At 38.9% G+C, this 16,211-nt stretch overlaps 1 protein-coding gene across 7 annotated transcripts in view; it reads right to left on the bottom strand.

The window, feature by feature from the left end:
• LOC113028334 (calcium-activated potassium channel subunit alpha-1) overlaps nt 1–16,211 on the bottom strand; it is a 99,796-nt gene that overhangs the window by 19,385 nt on the left and 64,200 nt on the right. For 4 of the 7 annotated variants that reach the window (XM_026178526.1, XM_026178527.1, XM_026178531.1 and 1 more), the window contains 13 exons: nt 14,763–14,873; nt 14,551–14,656; nt 14,359–14,441; nt 12,053–12,122; nt 11,730–11,885; nt 11,423–11,532; nt 10,936–11,004; nt 10,405–10,491; nt 9,026–9,102; nt 8,154–8,162; nt 6,608–6,781; nt 4,380–4,412; nt 1,027–1,120 (listed from right to left, as the gene is read on the bottom strand). In XM_026178526.1, coding sequence (XP_026034311.1) covers nt 1,027–1,120; nt 4,380–4,412; nt 6,608–6,781; nt 8,154–8,162; nt 9,026–9,102; nt 10,405–10,491; nt 10,936–11,004; nt 11,423–11,532; nt 11,730–11,885; nt 12,053–12,122; nt 14,359–14,441; nt 14,551–14,656; nt 14,763–14,873 — 1,179 coding nt within the window. The remainder of the gene's footprint in view (nt 1–1,026; nt 1,121–4,379; nt 4,413–6,607; nt 6,782–8,153; nt 8,163–9,025; nt 9,103–10,404; nt 10,492–10,935; nt 11,005–11,422; nt 11,533–11,729; nt 11,886–12,052; nt 12,123–14,358; nt 14,442–14,550; nt 14,657–14,762; nt 14,874–16,211) is intronic. The other 3 variants (XM_026178529.1, XM_026178530.1, XM_026178528.1) reach the window with 2 other exon arrangements.

The raw sequence follows: 16,211 nt of genomic DNA, 5'->3' as shown, positions 1-16,211 counted from the left end.
ATGAAAGAAAGGTTGAAAGAAATCTGGACAATATGTGGGAGGACACGGGTCATAGAGAGAGGTTTGAAAGTGAGGAGCAGAATCTTGTAATGTATTGGTAAAGAACTCTGAACCATTGGAGCTGGATGAGGAGGGGTGTTATATAATTGGTGGACTTGATGCAGGTGATGATGTTTCCTGTCAAATTCGGTACCATTTGGAGCAGATTAAGATGTTCATTGAGGAAACCAGAGAGAACGACATGACAGGTGACCGGGGCATAAACAAGAACTTGTGTGTTGTGTTGAAAAAGGAAAGGGTATGGGCCGTCTTGTTGTCCTAATTGTTATGTAGGCTGAATGTGAGACATTATTGATGTAAATAATAGAGTATTATCTCATAAAGACTTTTAACACTGGGGGAGGCATGGACTGAAGATCTGTGAAGGAAGCAAAAGGGTGTATTTTGGACAATAGTTCTTTGAACCAATGAGGATAACATGACTTGAATTGCTCTTTTAATTTAAGGTCATCATTTGTCATCTAGCAAGCAATAGCGTAGAGACAACGCTAAAGAACCCCTTTGGTGTCAAACCTGAAGGCATTAATTTTCAACATGTAGGGTTAATGTTGTGTTGAATGCATCAGGTGGCTGCCCCTCCGTGAGCCTGGTTCTGCCAGAGGTTTCTTCCTGTTAAAAGGGAGTTTTTCCTCCCCACTGTCGCCAAAGTGCTTGCTCATAGGGGGTCATATGATGGTTGGGCTTTTCTCTGTATCTACTATACAATATAAAGCGCCTTGAGGCGACTTTTGTTGTGATTTGGCGCTATATAAATAAAATTGAATTGAATTGATAAAGCATAGTTTAAACCAAGCCTAAACCTAACCAAGTAGTTTTTGTGTTTAAACTAAACCGAGCGGTGATTACAGTTTGTTGTGTTTTGTTGGCGTTTAACATTTGGCTATTAAAGAAGCTATCTGTATTTTTATGGTGAGGGAATTTATATGTGTAAAAACCCAAAGACAGATAGCTCCTTGTGGTACCTACCTCATAATCTTAGGTGAGGAGTTTGGAGAATTCCTCATGCCTCCATTACGTTGCTTTTTTTTGGGTGATAGTGCTGATTGTTGGTCCTCTTGAACTGCAACAAAATGCCAAAGAAACAGCATGATGGCGGGAAATGATCAGAAGTCAAGCAAAGATCCACACAGCAGGGACAACAAAAGAACAGCACAGCACAATTTGAGGTCAGTGAATTCAAAGAGATAATATACATACAGGGACAGAGTGGAAAGAGGTCGGGTGAACAAGATGGAGTGGGACAGGACAATTTAACCAGTGGGTAGCAGGAAACAGTCCAATGTTAGCATAATGCAGACAGGATACATTAGCACATCATTGGCATGGTTGTGTATGGAGATGCAAACATGCAGTAGTGCCATTATCAACCATCATGCCATTTGCTGAAGTTTAATCTGGGAAGCTTTATTTACCATACGCACTAATCCATTGAACTGCTGTAATCCACCTGTCAACAGTTTTATCATTCAGATAATGTAGCACCACAAATAAGTTGAGGGCTGTTAAGAGGGCTGTGATTTCGTAATCATAGATTACTGTACTACAGATAGACCTAGACTCGCATCACTGTTGCTCACACTAATCACTCATGTTCTCATTTAATTAAGGTAATAACCTATAAATATTAAGCATCTAAGACTACAAGCAAAGGTGCTTTGAGTCAGTGTTGAATCCTGGATTTCTGGTCTTTGTTCGTCTTGAGAGTGGTGCCCTTGGCTTATACAATTAGGTTGGTCCTTGTGCCAGAGTGATTTATGTACAGCTGAGATGCCCTTTGGACATTGTCTTTATCACTTCAGCAAACTGCACTGAGCTCTTCATAGGGAACGAGTTATAACTTTTACCCCCGAGTAAAGTAATCAGACAAATATTTTTACAAGCTAATATCGCAGCTGCAGAAAACAACTCTACTCTGTGGCAGTCGCTGGTAAAATAAATACAAGCAGCAAGAAAAGTGTTTCACTAATAGCACTTTAACAGCCATTGTTCACTGGGAAAAGATTGTTACAGGTCATGGAAAATACACTCGGGTACCTTATAACTGATGGTTCAAGCTGTGAACTGTTTCTTTCTTTTTAGTCTTTTCTGTCTTTCTTTCTTTTTTATACAAAGAAACTGCAATTGCTTTCATTAAAATTAATAAAGTCCCAAAGATCTTGCTCCTCCGCCGACGAACACATGATTTCAAGCACCGCTAGCATGTCGAAGACTGACAACATAATGGAAAACGTTGAAGAAGGGAGGGGGCTTTCCAGTCGAGAGGGATGCTCCAACACACTGGCCCTTCACATCTCGCTCGGCCTGTTCAATATTTAATGTTTCACAGCTGACAGCTGCACACACTGGGTCATTAGTAAGGAATGCTACACATGCAACCACTCCAGACTGGCAAGCACATGCTTTGGTTGTGCTGTTGTTGAGTGCAGGCCTGCCAAACACGCTGAGGGTAAGAGGGATGTGGGGGGATGTGGCCCTTACACTGCCTCTGACTGAGTGTGGCGTTACTGGAGTGACCGGGGTGGTATCTGTATTTCACCGGCAGGCTACGGGCTCGCTGGAGCCGGCTGACCTCTTCTGTCACCCCTGGCGGGCGGCCTACCTGGCCTGAGTCCTCGGAGCCCACGAAGCTCAGTCTCAGAGCAGAGGGCTCAGCGGGGGGCAGCAGGCTTCCCTTGCGGTTGTTTACCAAACGGACCGATAAAGCAGCAACTCCGCTACGGGGCCCCTTACAGACCTCACTGGCTGAGGTGTGGTTCAGTTTAGCTGACTTGTACCGATAAGGCTGGATTAAGGGACTGTTGTTTACTGCTAAATGAAGAGGAGTCAAAGTCAGCAGCTATACAATACTTATGTTTTTTTTCTTCAGGTGTTAGTTCACTCAAATCACAGAAAACACAGTTCCCCTCTTAATTCTTTGGATATCTGTCTCTTTGGGTAGTATTTGCAGAAGGTTTGAAGAGACAGTGCAAAACTAGGGAATAAAATTTCATTTGTGATGCTAAGAAACACTGAAAAACAAACTGACAAATGATATTACCGTGGTCTGGGATAATCTTCATACCATACCGAAGAATAGAAACAGCTCGTAGTGGATGCTGTAGAAACATAGCTGGCGTTTTTCTAATCTTATTTTAATGCCGTGAGAACCACGATAGGAAAAAAAAGCTAAAGTTATCTAAATGAGAAAGCAGAATATGGCACTTTCTTTATGATTTTTAGCAAACTAATCCTTTAATTCTTGAAGCTAAACACAAGGTAGGATTTGATTTAAACTGACTTCCGTAAGACCAGCAGTGTGTATGTTAATAAAACATCTTGTGACTCTTATCATAATTAAAGGACAGTCACTGGTTTAGGGGGGTAATTCTTTCTGGCACAAGAATGCTAATGGCTGAATAATTTAAAAAAAAAGCTCATTTTTATTTAACACCACTTAACCACTTCCTGTAGCCACCAATGAAAAGCTGGATTTGACGTTTACTTTGATATTTATAATAAACATGAATTAATAAATATGCTTTCAGGTGTTTTAGCAATTGTTATGCTACCAGAACAAGGAGGTGACAGTGTGAATCAGCAGCCACTAGCTGCTACATGCAGTTTATGCCTGATGAAGGAGGGAGGAATGAATTCGATATACATTTTAATACTAGCGATATAATAGCGGTGAGGCTGGTAAAGATAAAAAGAGACAGAAGAGCTGTGTTTTCCTTAGTTCAAAAATGTCTGGGAGCTAAAACCGGAGAAGAGAGATGATTATTTCAACAGTCAGCTGTCTAGCAGATTATCCTTCCTGCTCCAGACCTCCACTATTCATCTGCCCCACGTCAAACATGCACAGCACTTCTCCAGGACAATGCAATGTGGCAGATTTGCTGCCTATCACAGATCCTGTTAAAGTGGACTACCCACTAGTTTCACACTCCTGTAAGCGTTGGACGAGAGCTGAGAGAGTTTAAGATCGGCTTTTTGCATTTTAATATGTTTTACTCAATTATGCGAGGCTGAAATGCTTTTCTTGCATACATTTAATTTGAATGTTTTTAAGTGATTTTGTCCAGACTTGGTTTATCCACAGTCATGGTGAAGATGCCATGAGTGTGCTGCTGAGCCCTAACTCATACCTAACACAAAGAATCAACTCAAAACTGTTTCCTAATGCTATGCATAAGACACACAGTCATGGATGATGATGATAGACTGGACAGTGAAATACAGCAGGTCAGGGACAGCTCAAATATTAATAGCTGACAATGCACAAATGGAGGGGTTAGACACAAGTGAGTCGAGAGAAAGAGAGAATGGAAATCAAAACTTACTTGATTTGATATATCCATTATAGCTATTTTTAGCTGAGAAAAATGCAGAGACGGATGAGAGGTTACAGAGAAGAACAGGTCGTAATGAGAGCAAATTATAAGTGACGACTGTGAACGGAAAGCTGAGGGATTTCTCTTGAAGGCACTTAAAAAAAATTGAGGCCGTGGAGACAACACGGACAAAGCAATGAGAAGTAAAACAGGTCGGTTAGAAATCTGATTTTCAGAGATGTGGGCAGTAATTTAAGAGTAGCTCGCTCTATGTTTGTAGTCATCTGCTAAATATCTACGGTGTCACTCTAAGCAGTGATTTGGCTATTTTCAAGTCAAAAGAGGACCAGATATCTTGGCTACCTTTAAGTTTCGATGAAAAGCTTCTTTACTCCCATTAAGAATTTAAGACTGAAATATTACCACGTTTGTGTGACTGATAATTATTTATTATTAGCAGTTATTTAGTATCAGTTATTATAGCTGCTCATATTTACCCTCCAGTGAAGGCTAAATGTAAGTTTAGCAGCATTAAGTGAATACTCAAGTGAGAAGCAGGTTTTTATATATCATATATTTTCAGCTTGACATGTTCAATCAAAAACACCTACAATAAACTCACCAGCGCACAAAACTTAAGAAGCGTTACTGTCTTATTTTTGCCTACCCATGCCTGAGACAACCTGCACAGATGTGTGTAACGTTCGGTGAGTCCCACACATGCTCATTAGTAACTTATTTCAACCCCTTGCTTACATTAAAGGTCACGCATTGAGCTTAAGGCAGGACAGTGACAGCAATGTTCTAACAGGGACTGTGCTGGTCCTGGCATCTGTCGCCTGCAATCGGAGGGCGCGAGCAGAGTCACAGGACTAACAGGCTAGCATCTGTCCCACAACGAGAGAAAAGGAGAGGGGCGGGGGCACTCGGCTGCCTGGTGGTTAGAAACTGTCAGGCTGAGTTTCATGACAACCGGTAGCACTCCAAAAATGAAAATGCAAACATAATTTCCACGTCAGGCCGCATAAGGCCTCGCTCCACGCATCTCCCGCACCGTGTCGACAGCAACTCTGGAGCTCTTGCTCGAGCTTTTCTAGCCAGGCCACGCTCACAGCACACAACCCTGGGAGACACACTGAGGGGTAAAAACGCCCAGACGTGTTCAGCTATACGAATGGTTTTTGATCAAGAGTCATTCACTAAAAATTTATGACAGTCTGCAATGTTTTCCAGCAAATTGTATCAATGCTCTGCAACCTCAGACACATTCTTCGTGCCTCCTGCGACACATCAGTACGATTTAACATACCCCCCTGGCTTAAAAAGGGAAATCACACTTGAATTAGGAATTCATATGCAGTTCAATTCTGTTAAAGTCCGCTTGTTAAACTCCAATATGATCCAGCACTCTTCTACCGTCTTTTATTCCTCTTATATTCCAACTCTACTGCTTTGTGTTCTCAATTTAATCACAAATCAGCAAAAACAACCAATAACTTTGTCTGCTTTGCAGATTTTTCCCCCAGTTCCTGTTCAAGCTGTTGATTATAATTTAATAAAACCCATATGTTAACCTCAATATGTACTCTAATAGTCATCATCACAATATCCCCTCAGGTGCTCTCAAGAGCATTATTTACTAAAAAAAGAAAAGAAAAATTAATCGTCGGAGACGTCTACATTTACAAATACCTCAAATCCTATCCTGTTCACCCATTTCTCCAGGGTACAGTGGTGAGATATTATTTGATATTTTTTTTTTTAATGTTATGTTATGTCTCCAGTGACGACATTGTAAGATTTAGACAGTCCTATCAGAATAATTATTTGGGAAAATGCACAGTAACTGTGTATTGTGAGATTTTTTGCAGGGATGCACAGCTGTACATTGTTCATGGCTTTGACTTTTTTCTAATATATTTATGAGGTCACTGGAGGGAAACAAATACTGCTGTACGCAGCAAAAGGTTTGCATTAGTGACTGTCAATCTAATTTTAAACTACGTTTCAATTTGAATTCACGTTCTCTTGACAAAACACCAGCAAAACAATAGACCAGCATGCTTCACTGCAACACGTAGCAACAGACAGAGAACAGCACCAAAAATCAGAAAGCTAAAACACCAAAGCATCTGTGACGGTGACAACATGGGTGCTTAAATTTGAAAGCACACAGAAGTAAAGACACACGGTGCATGTTACAACACTGAAGAGCACATGTCATGGCGACAACTTACAGGCACGTAAAGTGGCTGAGCAATCATTAACAGAGACAGCAGAGAGTGGGATGTCCCGTCGAGGGGAGTCCATGTTACAACGCACATTAACCGGCATGCAAGAGCAGTCCCGCTCTGAGCGACCGCAATCAAAACAACATGCCAGTTTCATTTTCTTGTAGGCAGGCTTCTTGGCTACAGTCAAGGGTTCATATGGGAGGAGAGGAAGAGCAGGTTAATGTTGAGGGTCATTCTGAGGGAAGAGGGGATAGAGGAAGAACAGGGCATGGAGGACGGCTGCTGCTGGGATGTACAAGATTAACCTTTGTTGTGCCGCTTACACTAGTATTGGCATCCTGTAAACCGACACCCTTTCCCCTCACGTGAACATGACCACGTGACCTCAAATATGGTTTCTTTAACCTTTTCAGACTTTTTGGAGACTTTTACCCAACAAAATCCTTATAATGCTAACACAGATTTAGCTTGTTTGGGCTTAGTGTCACTTTACTATGTGATGAAATGTTTTTCTATGTTCACTAATTAACTTGCTAATGAGCCAAGCATGAACATCAAATGGCAAATTTGGTCTTACAAAGGCCAATCTTGGCCCAAGGATAACATAAGTGGAAGTTAAAGACACATAATGCATGTTTAATTGGAATAAATAAAACATTTATATATGCACAATTTGATGATTTATAGCTTTTTTTTTTGCAGAAACCTTGGCTATGTGTCATGGATCTGGATTCTTCTCTTAGAGCCACTGAGTCATATGAAATATAAGGACAATAATATTTCATTTTACAGCTCTTAAATATTTACATTTGTTACTAATGCTTATTAAGAACAGGAGATGACAGAAATCTCCTAAACAAAAGACTAAAGGTGCTGGTATTTTACAAAAACAGTATCACTTCTACAAAAACCTGCAAGTGCCTTCAGAAAAGACAAAAAGAAAAAAAAAAAACACTTGAAAGCGTTTATAGTGCATAAAAGCACACATAAGTTAGATGATCCATATTCCATGACAGATTTGCTATTTTTTCCTGAAATATTTCTCCTAAAAGATATGCACACATCTCTGCGGATTACGTCACTTTAGTATGGATGCCAATTTTTTCCCATAATATAAAAAAGTGGTAAGGAGTAATAAGGATAAAGGTTTTCCAGTCTTCATCCCAGTCTGTTTCTCACTGTGGTCTTTGTGCAGGGGTCTTGTGCTTAATAAAGGGCAGCAGGGCCATCTGGTGGTGATGTGGTGAATTACTAACTCAAGTAGGCATGAAAGCTGCAGTGTTTACGTGTGAGCAAAAAAAAAAAAAAAATCTACTTCTGCTCTGGAATTTTTTTGCAAAATCTATACTGTTGCTAATTTCTTTTGAAAGCTATAAAATTCTATCAAAAGAACGAACAAAAAACAACGTGCACATGACAACAACAAGAGATCCAGGCAGCATCAACCATTGTACATGCAACATTTAGAGTACATTCAAACAGGTCACTTTAATCTGAGGTACACTAGCACGCTGTGTTTTTGAAGGGGAAACAAATCCACATTACTCACAATATATCACTATTAAGCAGATTTTTAAAGAAATGTGTGCCAAGTTCCCAAGCAGCAGGAAAAGAATACATCACATGTCAATGTTAGGTGTTAGCTTTAATACTAGAGACAAACTGTGGTTTATCCAAGCAGAAGAACATGTAGCACGCGATGTTTATAAGGTTTTAGAAACACGTGATCCGTCCAGGTACCTGTGGTGTTAACAGTCTCTCTGAATGCCTGTTAACATCACAAAGTTATCAACAGTGAACACAGCTACTATACAGAAAACAAACAAAATGCACATTTAGACTGAACTAAGAGGTCTACTATGTGTATTTATAAGAGCTGGGAATCACATGGAAAAGATAGCATGCTATAAACACTATGTAAGAGTGTGTCTGTTAGAAGAGACGTCAATCTGAAACACTCTGAAGGAATCAGTTCATCCAAATCCATCCAAAAAACATACATTTTGAAGGATATCTGAAACCTCAGCATGGAAAAACCAAAACTATTTGCATGATGAGAAAGTTGGAAAGCATTTTTTCATGTAATTTGGGGGAACTGACCCTTAAATGAGAGCAGGTATTCATCTCATACAGAGATCCAAACATGTAGTTCTACATGGGGAAACTGGAGTGCTTCAGTTTGTTTTGGCTGCAGAAAGAAATCTGATCTTTCTACATGCACAACTTACAAGGCTTCATTTCAAGGAATAATTAATGTAAGAAATAAGTGGTTGGGACAAATGGCTATGTATAGTAGGTCATGTAAATACGCTGTCACCCAGCTACTCGAATGCTAACTCATTATATTTCAGTTTCATCTGAGCAAAAAAATAATGGGATCAATCTAACTTAGATCTTGTGTTTGCATGCAATCACACTTACATTTCTTGCATCCACATTTCTTTATCCTTTTGGGATCAGTTATGTCATCGTGGCAGGCCTTACAATAAAACAGTGCCCTGCGGAAGAAAATCAAGAACAGCATGAGTGCTCAATAAATTGTTTACACATATTTTGTCTTTACTATGGCTGCACAACATCTGCAACAAGTCATTTTAATTTGTGTGCAATCAGTTTATTAACAAAAAATTAATGAAGCATCCAATGCATTTGTCAATGTTTAATGTGCCAAAAGTTGAGCAAAGAGTGTGCAGCTCTATGAGAAGTTCAGGACCAGTTTTAAATTAAGCTTTGATATTTCATAAGGGCGCTGCAGTTTGTCTCATTCTGTGCCCTCATAAATCTTCTGATCCCCTCTGGCAGGTAACATCACCATCCAACCTCGACCATATGTACCTTTAATCTGTCTTTGAATGTTATCTTTGTCCAAGCAATGAGCAGATACAAGCTAACAGCCAACATTCCTCTTTGGCCTCAGCAGTGCAACTCAAGGATCCCTGAACTGCTGATAAATCACTTCAGTCTGGTCAATTAAACATGCAAAATATGGCATTTTTTCTAAGAGCAAACACAAAAGCCAATATACACTTACTGGCCGATTTGTTAGGTGCACCTGTTCAATTTCTCCTTAATGCAAATATCTAATCAGCAACTGCATGCATTTAGGCCTGAAGACATGGTTGGCCCTGCTAAAGTTCAAACTGAGCATAAGAAATGGGAAAGAATGTGACTTTGAATCTTGGTGTTGGTCCCAGATGGATGGATTTACTGTCCTACTGGGATTTTCCCACAGTCTAGGGTTTACAGAGAATGGTCTAAAAAGGTGTATGGCAGTTCTCTGAGAGAAAATGCCTTGTTGATGTCCGATATCAGAGTGACCAGACTCCTTCAAGCTGGAAGGTGACAGCAAAGGTGCATCTAGCAGCCATTAGAAGCTCAAACCATCTCAAACTGCTTTCTTGAACAAGACAATGAGTTCAATCTACTCAAGTTGCCTTACGATTTCATCATGGACGTGTGACCAAGAAATCTGCAACAACTGTGTGATGCTATCATGTCAACATGGGCCAAAATCTCTGAGGAATGTTTCCAGTCCCCTGTTGAGTCTATGCCATGAAGAATTCTGAAGGCAAAACAGGGTCTAACCTGGTACTAGAAAGGCGTTCCTAATAAAGTGAATGAGTATATTTGTAAGCTCTGGCAACATGTAGGTAATACTAACAAAACAAGCGTTTGCAATTTTCCTACATGTAATAGCTCAAGATACAGAAACCGTATGACATGCAGACCAACAAAGCCACTATTGCAGAAACAAGACTGGAATTTAATCAAACGATTGAATCTCAGGTCTCATTCATTACCTCTTTACTTCTTTGGCATCGCTGGCAATAAAGAAACCCAAGGTCCCCTCCTGCATTTTCACGTGGTTTCCAGGGTTTATCAGGGTGCTGTGAGGATTTGTAGACCAAAGATGTCAAAGCAGAAAGTTATATCACAGAATTTGCAAGGCTTTGCACTAATCACTGCGTCTGGGATTAGTTTTCACAACTCATTTGGCAGGATAGCCCCTGTTTATTTAATTAAGTTGATGAAAGCAGATAGCACTTCAAAGAGTATAAATGAGCATCAGCGTGTTAGAGAAACTACTAAAACAAAGCTTCTGCTGTGCTCAAAGAAACCAACTGCCACCTTCCCCACTAATTTGTCACGATGTTATCGGAGAGCCCTGTGATGTCTGTGAATAAACCCATTTAGACATCAATTTAGACACATTGTGTAAAGCACTTGTGTTTGCAGTCAAACAGGGAAGCTGATTCACAGTAGCTGAAAGCAAATACTGACACCTGCGTATTAAAGTTTTTGCATGCATGAATTTTAATGCCCCGACTTACCTGCTTTCCCCTTGATCAGACTTGTACTCTATAGCTATCAGCAGCAGCTTTAGCTTCACATAGCAGAGTCTGTAAGGGGGAATAACAATATAATTAGACCTGAGGCACACTAAGTACTTTTAGTTTGAAATCTTCTTAGCTTAGGGTGCCACTTTCTTTTTTTCTTTTTAGAGGATGAGAACCTGTTTATCCCTAAATTATTTACACTTAGATTTAGGTTTACACTTTCAAATATTTTAATATGGAATAAATATGGGATTTGACAGCCTATAAAGTATGGAGCCCTTATGTGAACGCCATGTGCTTCCTCTCTATAACTAATTTAACCTACCATCTCCAGAAGCCTGGTTAATAAATACTTACATAACAATTATCTTTGGATCTTTAAATTCTAATGACTGCAGTTTAAACATCTAAATTACTTGCATCCAGGAATGACAAAGTACCAAAAAAAGGGGGTAAAATAAAATGTTTTAGTTTTACGTACTCGCAAATTACTGGGAAGGACAGACCCACAAAGGCACTGGACAGGTACTCTGTGTACATTTCATTGGCTACTCCTTCAAGGTAATACTTCTGCCATGTATCCTCCTCAATCTACAACAAAATAAAGAAGGTTATACAAAAATATAAAAAGGTGCAAGTTTAAGATCATCACCACCCGCTCACCAGATGCTGCATACGGGCCTCATCTGGGATAACCATTATTATCTATTCAGACTTTGTTTCTTGGCCAACTTTATTTTTGAACTTAATCCAGTGAGCACAGATGGATCAGTGTTAGTTGCAGCTACCTTGATGAAGGACCTCATGGAGAAAAGGTTGGCCAGCATGGTCGAGAGGCCCTGAGCCAGGCAGCTCTGGGCGATGAATCCGAGCTTGAGTTCTGCAAGGCAAATGGCGTCATCTCCCTCCTTCCAGTTCCAGCTTGGGATGTTCAAAAGGTGGGCCTGAGGGGAAGAGGAAAAGGAAGTCAGGCTACAAGGTGCATGCTGTTAGAAACTAAGACAGACAAATGATTCAGTGATGAGATCTTTTCAACATATACTGAAACGTAACTAACTATAACGGAGTAACTAAGTGACTCCAGCAGGCTTTATAGTTGATTAATACAAACCTTATTGTGGTACTGCAACATTTGAGTGATTATCCTGATCTTTGGGTGGTAGTTCTTGATAGATATTACTCTGATAAAGGACAAAAAGAAAGCAATATAAGAATATCTGCAGCGCTTTCAAAAGTTACACAGATTTTTAAAAAAAAAATCTGATTCACTCTCTTTTTATAGAAATTAAGTATCGTAGTCGACTGTATGCTTTTAACAATTTTAAGTTTGCATTTTATTTTATAGTTTAATATTTTAAACTAAAGGCTCAAGAAAATAGAACAAGAGAGTTGCATAGTAACATATTCCTAGATCCAGCTACAAAATGCTGACTTTCTCTCTGTCTGGGAAGAACTGATGTCAATTTGACTATTACCAGTTCAGCCTGTTCTCCGAATTTACAAACCTACAACTTCTACCAAAAAATAAATAAATCAACCTGGAAAAAGTACCATTGTCAACAATTTCAAATTACTATTCAACCAAATGAGACGTACATACAGAATCTCTCACTGGATAACGGCAAGAGGGTTTTTTTTGAAGTCATAGGGAAGTTGACCTTTAAACCTTTGGATATAAAATGTCACTCTTAGACATTTGTGTGCAGTCATACTCTGCCCAAGCACACAAAAAAGTCCGTTTTTGGCTGGCAGCAAGTTATTTAACCACAGTTGTGAGTAGTTTCTCTTTTCCTAAACCGCATTATTAGCCTAACTAAATGTGGGTTAAGAACGGTCCAGTGCATTATCAAATATACCATCATCGTTAAGGAAGAAATGTGGTTGGAAAACAAAAGAAACCCAAAACTTTATCTACTTGAATTTGATAAGGGAAACAAACATCTGGTGAAATCAAATGGTAAGAAAACAACAGTAAATCTCACGAGTATGTTTAATAGTGAAAATAGCAAAGTGAAGAGAATTCTCTCAGAGACATTGGGACTAAACAGCTGAGTAGCCTTTAAAAAACAATCAGTGAGGATGATTGTTGGACGCTGGAGCAATGGAAAAAGGTCATTTACCATGTTCCAGGATGATCAGCCCATCAGAGAAAGAAGAGAGGTGGCAAAAGTTGTGTTGGGGTGATCCCAACATGCCTAGTGTCCTAGGGTTTTTTTGCCTTTTGAATTTGGAGCTTTTGCATTAATATTTGGATTCATATATTTATTGTGTTTCGAGTTCTTTTCATTGTTGTTTTCCTTTGAGTAGCACATAATATCTGGTTGTTTTCTTTATGACTAGATTCTCAGTTTAGTTTTATCTTTAATACCTTTTAATCTAGTTTCTGTTTCTCGTTATAGTTTATATTTAATTCCTTAAGTGTCATATCATCCCACTGTCACTGTGTCCTTTTGTTTCTTGCTGTTAAGTCTATGTTTTAGGTCTTCCTGTTTTCTTTCAGTAGAATTCTTTCAGTGAATTTTTGGATTCGTTTATTCTCTGTTTTGGATTTTTGATGGACTTTCCTTACTCCACTTAAATAAAAGTTATTTTTGTTATTTATTAAGAGCCACATCGAGTCCTGCATTTGGGTCCTTCTGCCAACACCTTCTGTATGCCTACCGTACACGCCTGTGGGGACAGTGTTATGATCTGGGGTTGCTTCACTTGGTTGCGTCTACATTCAGCAATGTTGCGTGCCCAAAACATGGTCCGGCACGAGACATCATTTTAATACACGGAGTGGTCACCATAGAGTTCAAGGAGAAGGGGACCTTTGACTGTTTGACCACAAAATACAAATCATTTCCTTTGAGTCCTAGTGGACATTTGTGACAAATGAATAAATTTCATGTCCAGGAGAACATATGGGAGAGATGCACAGACAGACAAGACAGCTCTACTATAATGATTATGTATTAATCACACAGTGTTTAGATTAGAATCAAGCTGTGATGATTTCTGCAGCACATTTTAAACGTCTTAACCCTTTTAGATGGAAAAGAAATGTCACATAATGACTCTCCGACTTTTTATAGCTGAGCAATTTAATCTTCAGTGGAAAACCTCCAATCCTCAGACTTCATTATCGAACAGAGCTATTAATAATACAATTTTATTAACCAAATTTTATCTGCCTTGCCCTAAAACAGACTGTTCCCATCACTTTTAAAATATGTTGTACTCTCATATATTATCCACTTGATAATCCCTTAAACCCATAAAAATAAGTGCAGTTTCCACATCCAAAACTACGACTCAATCCACTCCGAAAATGTCTTTTTCTCTCAGAATCCAGCTGAATGTGATTGTTCATAAAACAAATTGAATAAACAATGCAAGCAGGAAAACATAAATCATGATTTGGTTATGCAGTACCTCATGATGTTGGATGCATCCTCGGCATCGGGGTCAGCGCAGTATTTGTTGGCTAAGATCAAGCAGGCGTCAGCTGATTCAATCTAAAACAAAATTGCAAATTGCAAAGACAAAAATGAACAATCACATCAAGTATTCAGTCAGACGATAACCAACAGTATTACAGAGGAAGAAGTATTGACAGTCAGGTACCTTGACTCTGGCCAGGTCGTGTGGATTTAGGACAGATCCTTGGTAAAACTCTACCTGGGTGAAGTGGCGCTTGAACAAGGCTTCCAGCTCAAGATTAGGGGAAATACTGAGAGACAAAAAACAAACACTCTTAAATCAGAGAACTCTCTAATCTCCTAAAGTTTAGTTTTTTCCTCTTAAACAATGACATTTGCACAAAGTTTTGTACTTACTTATGGAGAAAAACAATTTCTACATTGACATCATCCCTGTCCTTGTGTAGGAAGTCTTTTAGAAAGTTGGATACACTTTCAAGTGTTATGTGACCACAAACCACGATGTGCCTAGAGAAAGGAAGTGCAGAACCATGAGGAAACTCAGAACAAAAGCACACATCTTTCATCTTTTCCATCTTCATCTTTGAGCTGAAATCAAAAGGTAAATGTGAGACGAGGGGCCTGTAACGGACATTTAGGTCAGTGATTTAGAATCTGTGATAAAAACTACGATAGAGGAGGGATGAAATCCAGAGAGCTCTCTGGATTTCAGTATCAGATTATAAAGGATCAGTTTACTTAGAGGAAGATTATGAAATGAGCGCACAGTCTATGTCGATCCCTACATATCATAAACCCTTTATATAAAGAACCCAGTTCAGATTTTTTTTTCCATCTGTGCTTAAAATATCTTTATTAATTAAATTATTCTGTGTAAATTATTTTGTCTTTTGCACCGATTTGCAATAACAGTCACAGCTGGAAATACTGCAGTGGTTCTTAAAGTACAAAATACGCATCAGTATCACTTATTTTCTAATAATCTAGAGTAACAATAAGTAACTCAAAGAAAAACACATACTTTCCCGTAAGAAACAAAAAAAGCAATGATGCCGACAATTTTACCGAGCTTTTAAAATCACCACAATAATAAGAAAAATATTTTTAAAAAATTTTAATAAATGCAAAATAAGCATGATGTGATACTTTTTCTTCTCAATTTATAAACTGCGATTTTAAATTAAAAATGAAAAAAGCACAAGAAGCATATACTTGGTTTAAGAAAACTTCCCAAACCAAGTCTGGTTTCTTTCAAATCGTACCAAAAGCATGCTACCAGAAACCACGACTTTAAACTCTGAGGCATCTAGCAGAATCTCCCTGTCTTTAGGCTAGATCTTATGGCTAAAAAGGTGTTGAAGGAGTAGTTTGGCATTTTGGAGAATACGCTTATTTACTTTCATATCAAAAGAAATATGCCATCATACAATTTGCTTGCCTTCTCCTTAGCTGGGGAAACCAGCAGCCCTGGCTCTAGTTTGAGTTGAAGAAATCAGCACCTCTCAAACTGCTTAAAAAAAATGTATTAATTAATTAAACAAATTCATACTGGCTGTAGTTTTTTGTTCGTTTGTTTTTTTCAGAAGGCATTGTGTACTTGCGTGTATTTTTGAGCTGCAATAACATCATTTGTTTTTAATTCTGGTAATTGACGCCTTGATTTTGTGTTCTTTAATTCAATACGTAGTATTATTAGTTAGTGGTACACAATAGCATTCTCTGTTTTAATAAAAAATAACAAAAAACAAGCTCAAATGTAGAATTTTGTGGGCAAGGACAAGAGCTCAGGGTTTTCAATAAAGCACGGGGTACTTGGCTCCGTTCAAATCCGACCTCTCTTAATTA

Source organism: Astatotilapia calliptera, chromosome 8 (genome assembly GCF_900246225.1).
Source record: "Astatotilapia calliptera chromosome 8, fAstCal1.2, whole genome shotgun sequence".
Classification (NCBI taxonomy): Eukaryota; Metazoa; Chordata; class Actinopteri; order Cichliformes; family Cichlidae; genus Astatotilapia; species Astatotilapia calliptera.
This window is presented reverse-complemented; position numbering and strand designations above follow the sequence as displayed.